At 55.8% G+C, this 19,939-nt stretch overlaps 1 protein-coding gene and 1 long non-coding RNA gene across 3 annotated transcripts; one reads left to right on the forward strand and one right to left on the reverse strand.

Annotated features, from left to right (window-relative positions):
• Positions 1-1,746: 1,746 nt before the first annotated feature.
• On the reverse strand, positions 1,747-12,604 carry ADAMTSL4 (ADAMTS like 4). Its single transcript, XM_032464351.1, is given in 20 exon segments — positions 1,747-2,590; positions 2,741-2,885; positions 3,155-3,334; positions 3,424-3,630; positions 3,960-4,136; positions 4,465-4,669; positions 5,006-5,135; positions 5,326-5,511; positions 5,612-5,723; positions 5,874-6,046; positions 6,259-6,424; positions 6,426-6,464; positions 6,849-6,985; positions 7,746-7,848; positions 8,083-8,457; positions 8,459-8,765; positions 8,941-9,284; positions 9,587-9,644; positions 9,863-10,091; positions 12,454-12,604. Coding segments are annotated over 19 exon segments (3,201 nt in total). The 5' UTR covers positions 9,883-10,091; positions 12,454-12,604; the 3' UTR covers positions 1,747-2,453.
• LOC116658751 lies at positions 11,642-19,395 on the forward strand. Of its 2 annotated transcripts, none has more exons than XR_004314040.1 (3): positions 11,642-11,807; positions 17,346-17,677; positions 18,063-19,395. It is a non-coding gene; the product is annotated as an uncharacterized LOC116658751 (long non-coding RNA). The 2 variants fall into 2 exon arrangements; XR_004314039.1 differs by lacking the exon at positions 11,642-11,807 and adding an exon at positions 12,107-12,171.
• The last annotated feature ends 544 nt before the right edge of the window (positions 19,396-19,939 follow it).

Here is a 19,939-nt window from a genome sequence, read left to right on the forward strand (position 1 = left end):
CCTCAGTGACCAGAGGAATGAATCCTTAGAGGATGCACTGAATGCAAGTTCTAAAATGAGGAGGGGAGGGGGGACCCCTCAGATGAAGGCCCACAGCCTGAGAAGTCAGAGGCTGGAGACTGTAGCGAAGCTGGGGGCTAGCAGAAAGAGAAGGGAGGTGCTGACACTGGGGGAGCCCTAAGAGGGGCTGTGGCTGCATTCGCCACCTGCGATTGGTTCTCAGGCTCAGGCCAAACTCCAAACCTGCCCGGCAACAGCCCTAAGAGGCCCTAAGAGGGAGGAGGAACTTCGGGGAAGTCAGCTGAGCAGGGGCCACCGCCCAGCCTTCAGCTTCCAGGAATCGCTGGGAGGGCCCCAGCTACTCAGCACCGCCCTCCCGAGGTCTCAGGACTCCGCCTTCAGCCCTCAGTATCTAAAGGGCTGGCTCAGGTCCCACTTCCCTGGTCCCCCCACATCTTGATCCCCTTAGAGGTTCACCAGAGAGAACACCTGCGACACTCTCTCTTTAGACTGAGCGGAGACACCGAGACTGGGCTTCCCTTGTACCCACTTCCTCACTCCCCACCCTGGACTCGTTTTCATTTTCCTCTCCCTTCGTTCTCTTTTGCCGCCTTCCTCACCCACTCTACTCCCGAAGATGTTGTCCAGAGTCTTCCTTCTAAGCCGCTTCTGACCCAGAGACAGCCTAAGCTCCAAAGCAGCAGTATGACATGCAGGAGGAGTCCCGTCTCCTCGGGGAGCTCTGGGGGCCTTCCCAGCGCCTGGGGGTGTGTGTGCGCTCAGGAAACAGCAGTCACTGAGTTCAGCTGTTTCTGTAGGCCCTTACTCACGGTCTTGCTCAGCCAGACTGGTGGTGGTGCAGGGATGGGGAGTTTGGTTCTGTTGCACTGCCCCCGCTTCCTAGGCACCGGGACCCCTGGGAAGTCTGGCTCCCACAAGTGGAGACCTGGACTCAGACCTTAGACTTGCAGGGGTCAGGGAGAGGATCTGTGTTACACAGAAGGCTGCCTGCTCTCACACCACCTCTAGCAAGCTATTTACCTTGAGAGTTGACATGGGCGGGGAGGGAGGAGGGAAATTAGGGTGAGACATCGAAGAGGAATGTCTTTGGCAGGACATCCAGTACTGCCTTGGCTCCACCCTTGGCTCCACCCCTGGGTCCCCTAGAGCCAGGCCAGGCTCCCCCTTCCAGCCATTCCTGCTGAGGGAAGGGGTAGGGGTGGGGGAAACCATTTCCTTTCCTCCCACCCTATGAAAAGCAATAAACCAAGAGCTTAATAGGGAAGTGGGTAATAGAAGAAAGGGTGAGGAAGGCAGAAAGGCAGGGCCAAAGAGAGGGAACAGGAAAAAGGACCCCTGAAAAGCCAGCTCAGCCCCAAATGGAAATAAGTGCTGCTAGATTCCAAGAAAATTTACAGACTCACCCTACCAAGAAATCCACCAGAGGCCATGCAGTGTTTTCCTCCACTCCAGACCCAAGCGCTCAACCCCATACTTAAACTGGGAGAAGTGGTGACCTCTAGTGGTCGATGACCAACCTGCAGGGCCTGCAATCAGCCAGGATCCTCTCCTGACCAAGGCTCCTGATCTCAGGTGACTGGCGCTCACTCATTAGCCTTTCTGGGCCCAGACTCTCTCCACCTGGACTCTAAGTGCTGTTTCCCTTCCCACCCTTCATTCTGACCTCACAGTGCTTGCTCAGGTGGCCCGGATGGCTGAGTTCCCATGAAGACAATAAAGAGCCTGTTTCTCATTTGTCATAATCATCTTTAATAAAAAATAAATTAGTTGGGAACCATTTTAGGAGGTGGGGAGTGGGAGCAGGGGCTAGGCTTTCTTATTCTAACCTTTCCGTTTTCCAGCCTCTGCCCAGCGGGTCCCTGCTCCGGAGGGATAGTCTCTTCCTGGGGAAAGGCAGGATTGGCCACGGCTGACCCCCATCCCTAGCTAACTATGAGAGGGAGGGATAGAGAGACTAGGCAAGGGGAGAAGGGCTCAGAGACAAAAGGGTGCTTTAGAAGATGGGAGGCCTGAACAGGAAAAACGAGGTTTAGGACACAAAGTTGGGACTGATGGAGAGGCCAGACTCTGAGTAGCTTGGATTCCCCAAAGGCTACAAACCTGCTTTCCTCTCAGCCTAGAAGTCTCAGGGAAACAGGCATCGTCCCCTCTCCATTCCTTCTCTGTCTGTTTAACTTCTTTTGGGGAAGTGATACAGATGTCCGAGCGCAGACACATCCACACAGGCCCAGATACACATTTGGGGGCAGGTGCACACACCATCACACCACCACACAGTCACTGTCAGTCATCTCACCACCCTCGACCACCCTGGGGGACGTCCCTAGTGAGACCAGGACAGGCTGGAGAGCTAGAGGGTACAAGTTAGGCTGATTGATGGTGACTGATGGTGGCATGAGAAATCCTTGAGGAGAGGGTCTCCCGGACCCATTTCAGGCGGGCTCTGGCGGAGACCGCTCCAGGACATGGGCGCAAGAGCGGCAACAGGTGGCTGTGTAGTAGGGGTAGACGCAGAGTCGGGCCTGCACCACCAGGGGGCAGTGTGGAGAGCTGTCCTTGCATTGATCATCTGGGGACAGAGGAGGCCAGTGGGCACACGACAGCACCAAGATCTATCCCGCTGGAGGTGTGCTGCCCACTCCCACTCATCCTTTCTAATCTCCACCCACACTTCAGCAAACTCCAGTCTACTGGAGGTTGGGGAGACGGAGCTCTTTACCAGGGCGCTGGCTGCAGGGTTGGCTGTTACAGGATCGTTTCCTGGAGGGCCGCAGGTGAAGAGGGCATCGTATGCTGAGGGTCTGGTTGGCGGTCAGGCATTGGACCTCCCTCGTCTGCACGCCTCCCTGGCAGGAGCGAGAACACTGGGGAGACCCCAGCTATCAAATCAACTCTTTGCTGTGGCCGGGATCCTCCTGAACCTAGGCCTTCTCCTCTGAAAGGAGGTGGGGGGGGCTCTCCCAGAGCATTATGAAGCCCCACAGGGAGAGGGCCCATCTGTCCTCCAAGTGAGGAGGCAGGACAAGTTAAACTGCAGCTGGCCTTAGCCTGGGGCCCAGGGGGAGGAACAAGGAGAGAAGCCCTCCCTCCCCGGGAGTCCGTGCTGAGCCAGGCAAGGGGGCCAGGGACTCACCGGGCTCCAGGGTGTAGAAAACCACCGGTCCTGGCAGTCCTGCCCCTGACAGGGCTGCAGGGCGGGGGGCCTGGGCAGGTGGGAACAGTTGCTAGGAGAAGTCACATTGAACTCAGCCCCCAGTTTGGACACACAGATGATGTCTCTGCGCCGAGTGCCAGAGCCACATTCGGAGGAGCACTGACGCGGAGGGAGGGGAGAACAGAGATTACTCCCACCTCCCCACAAGGAATCCCACCGGCAGGCCCCCTCCCAGGCCCTCAGCTCACCTCGGCCCAGGGCCCCGTGTACCAGCACCATGTCATCTCACAGGGCCCCAGGCTGCAGGCCCGCATGTCAGGGGGGCGGCTTCCGGGGGCACAGGTCTGCTCACCAGTTCCGACTCCTGATTCCTCTGGGCCCACCCCACGGGCCTCTCCACTCCCCAGGCAGACAACAGAACGTCGCTGGATCCCCGTCCCACACTCGGCTGAGCACTGTCAAGAAGCAGAGAGGGCTGGGTGAAGGGAGGCTGCTGGTGACAAGTAGGGGAAGAGGAGGGAGCTGAGGACAGACACTCCCTGGACCTGGGCATTAGGGAGTGCCCCTGGGGTACCAGCCAGATACCGGGAAGCTTTGCCAGGCCAGGGGTCCAGGACTTTAATGGAAGTTTTTCTCACTTATCTCCTAGTTCCCAGCTGTCTCGCATACAGCAGGTACGGGCTCAATGAATGTTTATTGATCTGGGTCAGAAAGGCTCCGAGAGGGTGTCCTGGGTCAGGGGCACCAGGGGTGTGGGATTTGGCTAAGGGGGTGTGGGACCCACCTTGGAGCTCCAGTCACTGTGGAACCAGGCCGTGGTGCAGGGCCCCATGTCACAGGCCTCTCGGCTGGGGGGCCGCGGGGGGCCTGAGGCGCACTCCTGCTCGCTCACTTCATCACCGTTGTTGCCGACACAGCGGACCTGGCGGCTCCTCTGGCCACGGCCGCACCGCACAGAGCACTGAGGGAACAAGGGGCATCGGGGTCTGGGCCTCCCAGGCTTCCCCCAGCATCCAGCCCTGTGGCTTTGGAACCAGGATCTGCCTTTGATCTCTGGCTCAGCTGTTACAGGGCTTTGTGGGCTGAGAAGCAGGCTGAGTATGGTGCTCTGAGCCCCTAATCCCTGGTTCAGTCCCTTATCTGACAGATGGAGGTTCTATATGAGATCTCATTTGTAAAAAGTTCCTGCTGATTAAAACAGAGTTGGTAAAACCCCTGCTCTAGCTCACTGGTGTCCTCTCCTCTAGGACCCTCCCCACCCGAGCACCTCCTTGCTCAGTTCCACTCACCTGGCTCCAGGGGGAACGAACCTCCCAGTGGCCACAGAGGCGCAGCTGGCAGGGCTGGGTGATGTTGGGCCGGGGGAGGTGTCCGCAGCGCTCGGGAGGCACTGAGGAGCCGCCACCCCCAAACTCCTGGCGGCAGCGTAGCTGACGGTGCTGGGTGCCAGGGCCACAGGAGCGGCTGCAGGATGTCCACTCGCCGGCCTCCCAACTGTGGGAGTGGGCAGGGCAGGGAAGAGACAGATGGCCAAACAGAGCAGATGTAGGGGGCTGCCATGTTGGGGGAGAGGGAGGGCAGCCTGGGGGTGAGGGCCCCTCAGAGAAGAGTGGGCATATTTAGCATTTGGAGTCTGGGATCCTTTGTGGGGCTCAGGTTGGCAGGATTTTCTTGCTGTTTATGGAATGTCAGCCTTTCTAATAGAATAACATCTCTCTGTAGCCGGGAGATCTTGTACTGAGTGCAGAGTCCAAGTGAGATCCTAAGGGCGCGAGGATGCGCTTCCCTGGTGTTCCCAGGACCCTCACCCTCCCCGTGGGTCACACTCACTATGGTGGGCACGGGGGGCCGTGGCAGGGTTCCTGGGAGGCTGGGGGCCTGGTGCCCACAGCACAGCTGCGTTCGTCCAGTTCCTCTCCTGACTCACGAGAAATGCAGAGGAAGATGGGGCGCCAAACACCTGAAGGGGATGAAAGGGAAGCCAGGAGAGGCGGGATGGCTCGAAGTCCAATGTCAGTGGGGTCCTGGGCACTGAAGTCTGATCTGGCAGAGTCAAGGTGTGGACCCACGATCCAGAGTATGGGATTGGTGGCAAGATGGGAATTTGGGCTATGAGTGCTAGGAATACAGGTTGCTGTGCGAAGTCTCACCTTTTCCACAGGATGCCGAGCATTCAGAGTGTCCCACCCGTTTCCAATATCCGACCGGAGACCCCAGGGGTGTCCTGGGAGGGGGTGGGGCAGGCATCTGGGGGATCCGCACCTGACGCTGGAGGGTGCCTGGGGTCCGGGCAGGGCGGGCTGCTGAAGCAGGTGGGGGCTCCACCCTCAAAATCTCTGTGCAGGGAGTTGAGTAGACAAATCAGATGCATCCCCACTGCCTTGCGCTCCCCCCTCAGCCTGCCCTTCCTTCTAGATCTGGGGATCAAAGTCTTACCAGGCTGGAGTTGGGGGGTCTGGGGCTCTGGGGTGGGGTTCTCAAGGTTTGGAGGAGGTGAAGAGATGACGTACTGATAAAAAACACCTGGGTTTTCCTCCTGAAAGATCATCTGGGGAGAAAATGAGAAGGTAATGAATGTTTGGAAGTGGCCAGGGGGCATCCACTAGCCTTCTACCCATCTTGAGACCCACAGCTTTCCCCGCAGAGGAAAGGCCTCCCCTGAGCAGGGCAGCTTCCCCAAGCCAGGCCCCAGGCTCACGTAGACATCCACAGGCTGGGTCGTGGGGCCTTCGGCGGACAGGCTCTCCCCGGTGCCCTCCTCTCGAGGAGGACGGTTATACCGGAAGACGGTCCCACCGGCTGTGTAGGACCCAGGGGGATCCACAGCCCAGTTTCCGTTGATGATGGACCGGCCCCCAGGGCCTCGAAGTGCTGGAGGCGGCAGATCAGGACACGCGAGCTTAGTCATGCCGTCCCCATCTCCCACCACTTCCCATTTCCCTAACCGCACAGAGCCCCAGATACCCCTCGCTCTCCCAGCTTCCTTCTGACTTCACCCCCGGTGGCCTGTCTGCTGTGCTTAATAGGGGTGTGAAGGGCAGAACCAACAGACCAGGAGTGGGATGGAAAGCCTGGGGATTTACCAAGGTAGTTGGAGCTGGGCCGGAGCTGGGCAATCTGGAGCCGTGAGGCTCCAGCAGGAATCAACAGGATCTTCTGATAGCCCAGAGGGCCGCCCCGGTCAGTGAGGTTCCCCGAGACGAGGCGACAGGTAGAATCATCACCCCCACAGACTCCACAGCCATCTGGACTGCCTGCCAGAGCCGAGGATCCCATCGCAGCCAGGGCTCTGGGGGAAAGTGGAGTGAGGCAGGGGCTGCCAGAGCCAGACACCATCTCACAAGCCCCGCCTGGTCCTCCTAGGAGACTTCAGCTCTTGACCTCTGCACTAAAAGTGACACTGGTTCTTCATTAGCCCCACCACCCCCAGCCAGCCTCAGGAAGCTTGGATGGGCCTGAGGGGCTCCTTCTTGCAGTTCACTGCTTGGCAGGTAAGAACTTTCCTTTTGCAGTCTCCATCTGGCATTTTGTCGTCGTGATCATGAGCAAGGAGACTGTGTGTGTGTGTGTGTGTGTGTGTGTGTGTGTGTGTGTGTGTGTGTGTGTGTGTGTGTGTGTGTGTGTGCTGCGCGCGCGCGCGCGCGCATATGCAAGCGCACCCCTTCCCCCTCACCAGACAGCGTCCAGCCACGCAGAGGTCTAGGGCTCCAGGCTGACACAGGGTCCCGTCCTGGACCTTTTCGGTGTGACGGACATAGAAGCGGAAGCCACGGGGACGACAGTTCAGCTCACAGAGTTGGGAACCCTGAACTAAGAGGTAGGGTAAAAGGGTGGTTAGCTGGGGTCCCTGGTGGAAGGGTAACTGGGAAAGACCCCAGGGCCCTGAGAGGAGCTTGGCTTATATCAGCAATGGGGCATCCTGGGTGGCCTAGATCACTGTGGTTGGAGGGAACATAGCAATTCTGTCCTTTGAAAGGTTAGTTTGAAGGTCACACAGAAGTTGGGTGGCGTCAAAGAGGTGACTGAGATCATAAAAGGGGGTGGGAACTCTGAGAAAGGAGAGATACTTGAAACCATGATCATGTGAGTTCAGAGCCCATGAGGGGTTGTCTTGGTATCAAGGTGACACGGGGCTAAAATCAAACGGTAGTAACCTGGGAGAAAGTGACACACCACCACCCAGGATCCACGGCGCACCCCCCCACGGCTGTCATCGCGGGACAAGATCTCTCTGACCGCGCCCCTCTCCTGTCTTGTCTATCTCAATTCCTACAACGGACTTCTTCCCAGAGGAAGTCAGCCCAGGGCACCTCTGGATACATCCCTCTCCCAGCCTGGCCCTCTGCTGATCTTCCACTACCACCTGACAGCTGGGGGCCCTGCCTGAAACCCCCTTCCCTTTCAGGGCCTGTTCTGTCTCTTTACGCCAGCCCTGGGAAATAAGAAAGAAAATATGACACAGGAGAAGTACAAGGGCCTACAGAGGAGACAAAGAGGGGCTGGATGTCTCCCTCCCCATCACCCCCCAACCCTAAGCCCCCTTGTCTGGGGAACAGGCTAGAAACCTCACCTTCCGTGAAGGGCTCCCATTGGTACAGCTGGCCCATGAACTCCTGGGAGTCAAAGGCTGCACACTGCAGGGCCCGGGGGTCTGGCTGCTCAGGGGGGCAGGGCTGAGGTGGGGGATACAGAGGAGTCAAAGCTGGGGAGGAAAATGGGGGTGTGGGTCAGGGCTGGATTTGAGGGGAAGGGAGGAAGGGCAGGTCTGCAGAAGAGCTTCTGAGGAGGTGGGGTGCCAAGGCCCTTCTCCCTCGGGTCCAGATCTGACAGACTGAGGACCCAGACTCAGGGTCAGGGAAGCATTGTTGGAAGTCCGGAGAGGGACCAGTGTCCAAGAAAGAACTCACCGCTTGGATGCAGGCTCTCAGCTGCTCACTCTCCCCGGAACATCTTGGGACAGGGCTACTGGGAGCGAAGAGGCTCCACAGGGAGCTGGAGTGGGGGCCAGCCCTCAGCAGAGGCAACCAGCCATCTGGGTGGGGAGGGGCGGGCTCCATCAGGGACCCGTGAAGACTCCCCCCAGGTCTCCAGTGCTCCCGGCTCTGCTGCCCTCGGCTCCGAGGGGCAGAAAGGAAGGGATCAGGGGGTCTCTCTGCCAGCCGGGGGCTGGCCCAGCCCTGGGAACTTGGTCTTCGTGGCTGAGAGGACACGTGAAAGGAGCCGCCTTCTCCTGGGGCTGGGGGGGACCCGGAGGGCTCAGTGCCAGAGGCCTGGGCAGCTGGGGTGCGGCCGTGTAGGGGCAGCCCTGGTTCTAGGCGGCACCTCTGCCTGAGCAGCTTCGGGACTTGAGGGCTCTGCTGAGGGGGACAGGGTGTGGGCAGACGCTTCCGTAGGAGGAAGCTCAGTCGGTGGGGTGTGGTTTGCAGAGAAAGGCTCTGCTCTTGGAGTCAGGGGTGGAAGATCTGAGGTCTTCAAGGGCTCAGATCTGGGTGGTATCCTGGGATGTCTGCGGTTCCTATGGAGCGGCAAAGCAAAGGGCACTCTCCCATAACCAAACATTCCTGGCTTGATGGGGTCTCGAACCCGGGACCTGAGGAAGTGTTGCAGACAAGGGGTCACAGCGCTGGCCACCTCTGACCCTGCCTCCCCTGTCTACTTCCTAGCACCAAAGATAAGCCTTTCTAAGCCCTGGATCCTTGGCTCCCCTTTCCTTCATCCCAAGTCCCGCCCCTTGCCCAAGGCCCCGCCCCTACCCCACCCCTCACCTCCTGGTTCCTTGAATCTCCTGGGCCTCCTCTCTCCCTAACTGGGAAGCAGGACCTCGAAGGGGGCCACCCCTTCCCCGAGGCGGTGGCTTGTACAGGGGAAGGGTTTCCCGGGAGGTCTGGGGTCTGAGGCCCTGACCCCGAAAGATCCGGGCTTCTGGATGTCGTGGGGGCCGGGGTGGGAGGGGCAGTTGAATTGCAGGGAGCTGACAGGTCCGGCTCCTGCGCTGCACCCCGACCCCGCAGGGCTGGGAGCAAGAAGCCCACTGGTCCCAAGGACCCCAGACACCCTCAGGGGCCTGGCTCTCCTCGGGGGATGCCTGAAGAGAGTGTCCAGACAACACCTAAGTAGACAAAAAGTTCAGGCAAAATTAGAATGATTTTCGAGGGAACTGTGCAGTATCTAGTCCAAAACTTGAGGCTTGGGGCAGCTGTTACTGGCCCAAGGTCACATTCAGTAGCAGAGGTGGGACTTGAAGGTATTTGGCAAGGAGGTAGGGTGTTGGGGAGGCTGGAAGGGCCACGTGTGAGAGAAAGGGCACCCGGCTTATCAGAGGCTGAAGAAAATGCAGTCATGGTCTGGAGATGGGGCGGGGGTGGGGGAGTGGGGAGGTGAAGGGATCAGAGCCTCTAGTCCCTGGCTCACCTCCTGATCCAGGCAGAGCTCGGGGAGGGACAGAAGCATCACCAGACACAACCAGAGCCTGCAAACCAAAGGCAGGAGTGAAGGTGCCAGGAGCCAGAGGAAGTGTTACGCGTTCCAAAACAACCCTCACCCCCAGCAGGCTCCCCACATCCTCATGCCAGCTTCTCAGAAAGCAGAAATTACTCACCACTCCCCCCAGCCCCACCCAGAGATCTTTCCCTCACTTCCAGAGATGGAGACAGAGTCATCACTCACCCAGGCCGCCCCATCGCTTACCTGCCTGCCCACTTCTCCATCGCTCCTCCCTTGATTGCCCCGGGGTGAGGGAGGAGGGGACCGGAAGTAAACACTCTACTCAGGCATCTGGGCTTGGAAGGGGGTGCGCTCTGCAGGGACAGAAGCCTGGTCCAGTCTCCAGAAAGCTGAGGGTTGGGATGACGCCTCAGAAGGACATCTCAGAGTGAGGATGGAGGGGTGGGGAAGGCTGGCCCACCCCTTTAAGATCCTAAGGGTGAGAGGGAGAAGGAAAACAGCTCTGTCCATCTGCCCAGGCTGGAGGGTGGGGGGTCTGACCTCAGCCTCCAGACTCAGGCTCAGACCCCTCCCCTCAGTGGTAGGAACCTCTCAGCTCTTCCAAGTCCTCACTTCAGACTGTGTCTAGGCCAGCTCAGGCACACACATCTTTCTTAAGATAGTTTTCATCTGGCTCCCCCTCCAGCCCTCCCAGAGGTCCTGGAAAGCTGGAGGGAGACTCAGTGAGGACTTGCCAGACACTCCCCCCCAACCCGTCTGAGGAGCTGACAGGAAGCCCCCTAGGCTTTCTGTTTCCTACCTGCCTCCCAGCTGTTTCTTTCCTTCTTAGAGAACCTCCTTCTGGAACACACAGGCACATCCTTGCCTCAAAGTTTTCAGCCAAGGGATAAACTAAAATGGCTGATGGTTAAATCTCTAGAGAAGCAGGTGATTTTTCCCACTGAGATTTAACCTCCCCCTAGGGGCCAGCGTCCAGCATTGGATCATTGAGAGCTTACTTCAGGCGAGACTCCGATGGGCTGGGGAACCGGAAAGGGGAGATGCAGCTAGAGATGCCATTGCTCCCCAGTCACGCATGGGTCTATCTTCTCAAGAGCTGGGAAGTCCATCCTGAAGTCTAGCCTTCATCATCAGGGAAGCAGAGCTTGGAACCCTCTCCTGGTCTCAGCCTGACTCTCCCACCGCTCCCCCTTGCCCCCCAGCTCCTTCCTGCTCACGATGAGCCCTTTCCACCCCTAGTCCTCATGCTGCTCTTAGTTCTGCTTTCCAGGAAAAAAAAAATGTTTCTGTTGGATCTGAAAGGCACCCGGGAGAGGAATCCAAGGAGCTAATGCCGAGGTGGGCCAGCTCAGAGGCAGGAAAATGACAGAGGGAAGGGCAGGAATGTGCTTAGGGGTGGCAACTCTCAGCCCCACTCCCCTCCCTGGGACCTCAGGACTTGGGATGCTGAAGGAGGGAGGGATCACGGTGGTTGAGCCTGAGCCTCAGCGTCTCCTCAGCTCCTTGGGGTTGGGAAGGGGTTGCTGATGGCTGCTCCTCTCCTGGCTGGGCTGTCCACTGAGGTCAGCCACTCCACCCTGATAGGGGGACGGGTAGGGGCTCCAGAGAAGGGCCATTGTTCCACCCAAACCTTCAGCCCTCTGCCTGACTCTGTTATTGGAGTTTGAAAGGAAAGAGAGGATGATGGTCACTGTCTGCCCAAAGGCAGACAAGAAGTTGCCGCTGGGTCCCCTCTCCACTCCCTCTCTGCCTCTGCTTCTCTCTGCTACCCCTGGTCTGTATCTTGCTGTCTCTCTCCATGGGTCTACCCAGTACACATAATCCTGTCCTGAGCTGGGTTTGGCTTTGGCAGTTCCCTGGAGAAGTGATGGGTGGGGGGTGGGGTGACGTGAGCTCCTGGGGCCAGGGCCAGGCCTGGCTCCCTCTCTGGAAAAGTCCCACACCACCCCCTGCACAGCTGGGCAGGGGGCCGACACCCTCCCCACTGTGGAAACAGGCACACATTTGTGCTTTTCACCCCTTTTCATGTTCCTCATCTGGTGTGTCTCACTGCCCAGGGTAAGGAAAGGAGAGGTCAGAAGTGGTCACTCTTGGGCCAGGCTGACACTGGCCTGGACAAACCTGGGCTCCTCCTGGCCACACCTCCACACTGGCCAGTGAAGATCGAGGAGGAGAGACTTGGGCAGAGGTAACCCCTTGACCCCTAGAGGGACCCACCTCTGGGGAATGAGTGGTGCAGGGGGCAGGGAGCTGGACCGCAAGTTTCAGGGCTGGCGGGAGAATCCCTATCCTGGGTGAAAACTCCTTGGTCCTCCTGGTGCCCTCCTGCGTCCTGGAGGCCCATCCCAACAGGTGTCCTTCCTTTAGAGTCGGCAGACTGAGCAGGATCAAGGGCACCCACCTGCATGCCTCCCAGAATCACTGTCCCCCAACTCCAGGACCGAGGAGGGTGACGGGGGCGGTGGGGGGTGGGGGAGAACACTTCCTCCAGGAGCACCCTGCTAGAAGAGGAAGAGGGCAGGAGGCGCCGGGCGCGTGCCGGGAGGTCCTGGGTATGTTTTCCAACTTTACTATGTGACTTAGTAGGAATTTTGGCTGATTCTCCGCCTGGGTGATGGGGCCAGAGTTCCAAGGGATCAGAACCCCCTCCCCAGGAATTCGACCCCAGGGACTGGAAGATCTTCTAAGGCTGTAAGAGCTGGGGCCGGGGTCGTGGCTGGGGCAAGACCGCAGGGCGCAGGGAACCGGGGCGGCGCGGATGCGCAGGGCGGGTGGTCTAACGGGACCTGGGAGAGAGGGCGGCCGGGGCCGGGGATCCCAGGGAGGGTCTGTACCTGCTCTGCGCGGCCCCGGCGGCCCGTTAACCCCTCTGCACCCGGGCGCTCTCTCGAGACAGCCTCTCTCCGCGGCGGCCACTGCGGCCCGTGAGCCGCGCTCCGGACACTGCCGCCTCCGGCCGGGGCTCCGCCCCCGCCCCGCCCCCGCTCCGCCGCCCGCCCGCCCGCCCGCCACGCGCCCAGCCCGCGCCCCTCGGCGGCCCCCGGGTCGGGGCAGCCCACCCCGAACCCCCGGCTCTCCAGGGCCACCCACCCCGCGGCGGCGGGCCTTGGCCACCGCCGCCCGGCGCCCGCCGACGGCTCGGGGGTGGGGTGGCGGGCGAAGCCGAGGGGGTCGCAGCCGGGTTCGGAGGCGGCCGTCGCTCCCGGGTACTGTCCCCTGGCCCGGCTGGGCTCGCGACTCCAGGACCCCGGCCTCCCGACCGGCTCCGCGTGGGCGGTGCAAGCGCTGCGCTGCCCAGGCGGGGCGGCCGCGAGGGGCGCCACGGGGCTGGGTGGCTCCTGAACCCGAGCGGCGTGGGCGAGCGCCGGGCCCCACATCTGGGCGTTGCTGGGCGGAGACGGTCCCGCCCGACCCCAGATCCGCATCGTCGAGGCCTTCTCCTCCAGGCAGCCTCTCCTGCGAGCCTAGCCATCTCTGCCTCTCCCACGTTAGGCTGTGAACATGTGGTTCTGACAGCTCAGGGACCTCTATGAGCCTCGGTTTCTTCATCCATAAAATTTTACACACGGGGCAGAGCGGAAGGAATGCGCTGACATAGGAGTCAGACGATCTGGATTTGAATCTCAGCTCAGTACTTGTCAGCAATGTGGTCTTGGATGAATACTTAAACCTTTCTGTGATGCAGTTTCCTCATCTGTAAAGTGGGGTTAATCTGATATATATGACTAGGCTTAGAGATATGTCTGTCCATTCCTTTATTTCTGGAAGAATACACGCCAAACTCGTAATTGGAGGCGACACCTGGGGAGGAGTTGCGGGGTTGGGTGAGGGAAAAAAAACAGGCTTTTGGTTTTTACTCTATATGTTTATACGTTGTTTGATTTTTTAACCACAAATGTGTATGTTAAATAAATTATGTGTGTGTGTGTGTATATATAGGGCTGACCTAGATTAGATAATAATTGGTCATTACTATTTTTTGAATTTTCTTTGCCATTTATTCACAAACCACGGTCGTGTATTGTTAGGTCTACTCTATTTTAAAACTTTTTTTCAGTGACTCGTCAATATTTTTAAAAGAGGGTATTTTATAATTTCTCTTGAAAAACAAAAACTTAAAATAGCTGTCCTGCATCGAATGCATAAAAATGTGTCCTACACAACCTTGTCCTGCATCCCCACAAAATAACAGGGTCTCTAATGTTCGCACCCAACATTTCTTGAGCACTTTCTGCACTAGGTGCCTAGGACACAGAACACAGTCTCCTGCCTCAGGGAGCTGGGTCTAATTGGAGACAGACGGTTCTGGGGAGGTAAGTACTGGACTCAACGGAAGCAAATGTTATCTGGAAGAGATGAGGGAAAGGAAAATATAAAATGCTTTTCTTTATTTATTGAATATTTTATTTTGGGGGGAGGTAATTAGTTTTTTTTTTTTAATTTTGTTTTTTTGGGAGGAGGTAATTAGGTTTTATTTATCTTTAATGGGGGTACTGGGGATTGAACGCAGGACCTTATTTAGGTCAGTCATGCACTCTACCACAGAGCTATGCCCTCCCCGCCAATGCAAGCACATGTTTTGCTTGTATTGTTTGTATTTTATGAGGGGGAGGTAATTAGGTTTATTTCTTGATTTCTGCAGGGAGGAGGTACCGGGGATTGAACCCAGGACCTCTTGGGTGCTGAGCATACACTCTACCAATTGAGCTATACCCTTCCCCCTAAAATGCTTTTAACATGTGAGAATTATATCCTTATTTGAAGTTTAACATCCATATTTTGTTTTCTCAATAAATCCCTAAGTACTTTCAAGACAAGGACTACTTAAGGCTACTTTGTGTCATCTATATTTTTTCATATTTTGTATTTGTGTTTTGTTTTTTGTATTTGTAGAGTTAACAGAAATATCTGAATTGGAATGTTATAGAACAGACAAATGAGTCCCAGGTGCCCAGCTTGCTTTCCAACTTTTTCACCGAAGCTCAGAGACCCATGGGGTGGTGGGTAAGCTGCTGGGAACACCTGAGGCTCCTGTTATTTTGTGAGGATGCGGGACAATGTTGCTAGAGCTTCTATTTTAAGTTTTTATTTTTCAAGAGACATTATAAAGTAACCTTGATTTAAAACATGGACCAGTCACCAGAACAACTTGAAGACACCAAGTATGTCCCACAAAACATGGCCGTTGCTCAGATCTGTCTGCAGGCCTCAAGTGTGTGCCTCTCCTTAAAACAGCCTCAGGCCTGGTCTCATGTTCCTAAAGAGCTTGGGAAGATAATGGGTTAATGCCCCCTCCGGATGGGGCGGTTTATCTTGGGACTGTTGGTGACAAGCAGTTCTAACCAGAGGCATATTTATAGTCATGGATTTGGAGCGGGAAGCCCCTTTGCTCAGACTTCAGAATACAATGCTGATGACGAGAGAGGCCCAGCCCACAGGGGCAGAGGAAGATATTTTAGGTCAGAGACCTTCCAGTGCCCCTAGTCACTCCCCATTAGCATTGACTTACTAACCAAGAGGCCAGCTGCAGGACCAAAAGGTGTGACCAAAGACAGCAGATTGGGAAGGGAGCCTGGGAGGAGGGAAAGTTCTGCCTTTGACATTTGTAAAGCCGTGAACTGAAGGTCAGAAATAGTCCTTTCCATTAAGATGTGGCTGCAGACCAAAGATCCCACGAGATTTACTACAGCTGTCACCTCCCATGACTTGTTGGTCTGAAAATATTGTATAAAGAAAGGAATTTCCTATGCCTCAGCAATGTGCAAAGTGCCAGACAGAATTTGTGGACACCATCTTGAGGGGAGAAAGAAATTTCTTAAAAGATTATGCAATAAGTAGATGTTCACCCAAAAGTATCTCCAGGGACAGGACAAATGAAGGACAGAGAGGGGATAGGCTGAGTATTCCCCTGACCTTGAGCTTGACCCAGGGCTGTAATTGTCAGAATAGAGCTGACATGTATATAGCACTTCCTGAGTGCAGTCCTTGTCGTTAACAGGTTTGGAAACAAGGCACAAAGAGAAATTCAGTAATCTGCCCCAAACCTGACAGTGAGAAGCTATTACCTATGTATGTCGCTGTGCAAGCAAAATTTTTGAGAAATTTAGCTGAGTTCACGTAATAATTTTTTTTCTGGTACTAAATTAAAAAGTTTTATTTGTGTTGAATTAACATTTTAAACTGATGTTTCCTGTGAGACGCTGTCCCCCTCCAAGATAATGCCGATGTTGACTCCAGCGTGCACGGGGTGGGGGTGGGGGGGCCCGGAAACGAGTGTGAAACTGTCTTTTGATCTGTGGCCATAGCACCCATGTTCAGAAAGCCTAGTGTTTGCCTTTCTACCTCTGGGAATCATGGTTTGCTCAGCTCCTTTGTTCTAGAAGAGCCGCTCTAGTCCCAGTCGCTACACACCAGGCTGGTCTCCAGTGTTGATTCCCAGTGTCCTGTCACGTTGTCCTGCACTGTTTTCTTTCACTAATGCCATTCTTCTGACCACTGACCTGCTTAGCTCACTCCCCACAACACTTACGAGAATGGCCGATGGTGACCCGTTCTCTTCAAGGAACCTAGAGGGTGGGGACCCCCGGCCATGTTTGCCTTTGTATCCACCACCTCGCCTTGCACAGAGTAGGCATTTAATAAATGCTTGTGGGATGAGCCATGAACGAGAAGTGGTCAGCTCTGGCCACGTTCCAGGACTTTCTGGTTGTTGTCTCGCCCCATTTTGGCGGAGCTGGCTCTAGGATGATGAAATGGTGAAGAAACAGGATGTGACCCATTTGGAAAGATGAGGACCAAGACGTGGATGGGACATCCTGGTCTCCCAGTTACTGCTCTGGAGACTTCAGATTCAGTCAGAAACTCCCAAAGCCAGGATTCCTCTTGATTTGATTTCCATATTTCAATCTTCCAAGGCCTCTCCTGAAGGTCCTGGGATCCTTGTGACAGACTTTGCCTCAGGTACCACCTGAGCCCTATGTCTGTCTGTCCATCGGCATTCCAGAGAAACAGGAGATGCTCAGTAAATGTTTATAGAATTGAATGAACTGATCAGATACAACCTTGGCAGCCATTAAGTTTACAAAATCATCAGTACTGTGACAACTATGTTAAGTGGTTTGAACTCATGTACACGTCTTACATATGTATTTGGGAAACATGGCCATGAACTAGAGCTTCTGGATTAGGCCTCCAGAATGTTTGAGAATATTATTTGCCAAATTGGGAAGATTTTCAGATGCTATTCTTCCTCTATGATAGTCTCAACATAACCGATTTATAGATTTTTTAAAAAATGGTACCCATCATCAGGGATAGGGGCCAATTAGCCAGGACCCCTCCCTCTGAAACAAGCCTCCACTCAGCCCTGCTCTTAGGCTCTTGGAGAACATTCCCAGGAAGCCACAGCTCTGTCTCAGCTCCTAGAGCCTGGGGAGCCCCCAGAGTCCTGTCCTTGCTGCCACTGGGTCCTAAAGAGATTAAGTGTGGGAGACCAGCACTGATCCAGGTTCCGTCCCAACTCTGCCATTCTGGAGCTGTGTAACCTTGGACATGCTAAGCTTCAGGCTTCGTATTTCTAAAATTTGAGTAACAAGGTACCCAGTTTATCTACTTCACAGGTTATCCTAAAAACCAAAATAAAAATGATAGCATGTGTGTGTGACGCTGTTAAGTCATGTAGAAAAGCCAGTCAGTGTTATGATTAATGATGAGGTTTACATTTTAGTTGACATGCCGCGTAGATCAAGACTCTAGACTGAAGCCTGAGACCTGCCTCCTCACGAGGCCCAGCGCTCTGCTGAGGACGTCCCCTCAGAGCCCAGCAAGACGCAGCAAGGTCTTGCCGGCGACAGCACGTATCGCATGTGTTCTCGTCGTAAGCTGACACGGTGGCCCAGCCTCTGCGCCAGGGACTGGGGGGAAGATTATGTTGCTGTCTAAGCAGAACCTATCTTCCTCACCAAGAAATCTGGCAGCAGCTATACCACCAGGACTGAGTTCTGTGATGTCTTCCCAGCCTGGCAGGCTCCTTGTGCCTCGACGTTCCTGGACCAGAAGGTGAGGTGCTCTGGGCGGGCACAGGTTCAGCAGCCGCTGAGGGCAAGATGCACTGGGAAGACTTCTTCCCAGTGCCACAGAACGAGGGGCCGGCGCTGCCTGAGGGGAGTGGGGTGAGGCTTAAGGACGCCAAGCATTTTGAGAAAACAGAGCAACCTATTGTTTTGTTCTTGAGTCTGGAATTGCACTTAATGTACTGGCCACACATAGTACTGTGACCAATTCCAAGATCAACTGCAGATGTGAATTAAGAGCAGGAAGTAGCGCATTTTGTCCCAAGTAAGAAAGGTGGCAGAAACCCATCTCCCCCTACAAAGAGGCTCCTACAGAGAATAAAAGTCCATGAGATAATTGGGCCCAACTTCTAACCTCTCACTAATTCCAGAAGTAAATGAAGAATTTCTCGAAGCAGAGCAGAGGTGTGCAGAGGGGCATGCACTGGAGGCGACGCAAACCCCGCGTGTGGTCTGAAGAAGGCATCCCTGTCAGAGCAGAACAGGAAATCAGGAGGCGAGCCGGGTTCCACAGCCCGGAGTCTCAGCAAGTTATTTCTACCACCTGAGCCTCAAGAAATGGCTTCTTTCTTTAGTGGAACAAGCTGGAGACAGAGGACCATAACCCCAGGACTAGACTAAGGAAGGGGCCATGGTAACTCTCCCACATGAATCTTGCTCTTGTGCCTAGAAGTCTCCCTGACTTTCTAGAGAAAGCCAGCTTGGTGTCAAATTAATCTTGACAGATTATGCTGAAGGCCTAAAAAAGGCAGACATAAAAGGGTAGAAATCAGGGTACAAAACTCAAAACTGCGGCCAGAGAGGCGGGCAGGGCAGCCAAAGGAGAGGCAAGAATTTCATACATACCAAGGACTTGAAGTCAGAAATGGAAGAGTCAGGACACACTGCGAAGGAAACATGAGTTGGGGCAGGAGGTGGTGCGGGCTTGCCCCTCTGACCAGAGGCCCAGGCTCATCTCAGAGACCTTGAGGGCCCCACGTGGGAAAACAGGGGGCCATATCTTCTCCCAGTGCTGGAAAGGGTCTTCCTTGCTCACAGCCTTCCCAGCTCCTGGCAGCTCTTAGCTAGGCAGTCAAAGCCTTGCCCTCTGGCAGCCACCGCCCTCCAGCTTCACCACCCAAACAGGCCCAGCCCCCGGCTGGGGCCTGTGTGCCTCCTGGCCTGAAATGCCCTTGCCCATCCCTCTCCTCTGAGCTTGAAATCCTCCACGCCCCAGTTTAGTCTCTCTCTGAGTGAGCCCCTGGCCTCCCAGGACCTCCTCTGCCCACCTCTCCCCCTGGCCCAAATCCCTGGCCCTGGCAGCTCTCTCGGCCCGGGAGTCCCTCACTGGGTTGTGTCTGACAATTGCCTGCGGGGATATTAAAATACAGCTGCCTGGTCCCCAGTCTGGGTGCTCTTGTTCCTGAGCTTCAGCGGGGGTTCTATGCACACTCATAGGTGAGGGCCACTCCTTGGAAGCGTGCCTGTGAACCAGGTACTCATTTGGGTCCCCCAACCCAGATATGCAGGAACCACACTCATTTCTCACTAACAGCCTCATTTCTGTTTCAAATGCCCCTTCCCCTGGGGCAGTGGAAACTTAATTATCAATTTAGGGGTCTCCCACCCTCACCTGCCAGCACTTGGCAGCCACACGCTTCCTAGAGAGACTGTGCTGGTGATGGAGAAGGCGTTTGAATATTCACTGAGGGCAAAGCTGACAGATCTCCTGCAGCAGAGGCCGGTTCCTCTTCCTTGCTCTGGCCTTGACAGAGCAGAGGCTCTCTCTCCCAGGGGAGGGAAGCAGTGGATGCCCCCGAAAGACTAGGAACAGATCAGCCCGTGGCAGCTGTGACGAGACCCAGTCAAAGGAAGGGCATGAAAGGGTCCACTTGACTTATCTAAACCTGAAGTCCTCTCCCCAAACCTGCTTTCTCTCCTGACTGCTCACCTCCTGTTGCTGGGACTGTGCTTCAGAGCCCTACAATCATCCTTACTCCCTCCCCTCCTCATCCCAGAGCAGTGCGGCGCTTCGGAGGCCTTTTTGCCTCCTTTTGTTTTACAGGTGAAGAGACTGTGGCAGTTTCTGGCAAGCCCAGACTTAGATCACAGATCATGTCATGGACGTGACGTCCTGTCCACTTAGCTCAAAGACTTCCTGTTCCTCACATAGTTGTGTCCTCATCCATTCTAAGAGCCCCACCTGACTAAGCTCTTCTCCCCACCTGCATGGATCACAGTGACAGTGACCAAGGCAAACGAGTGACAC

This window comes from Camelus ferus, chromosome 21 (assembly GCF_009834535.1).
Source record: "Camelus ferus isolate YT-003-E chromosome 21, BCGSAC_Cfer_1.0, whole genome shotgun sequence".
NCBI classification, from domain to species: Eukaryota; Metazoa; Chordata; class Mammalia; order Artiodactyla; family Camelidae; genus Camelus; species Camelus ferus.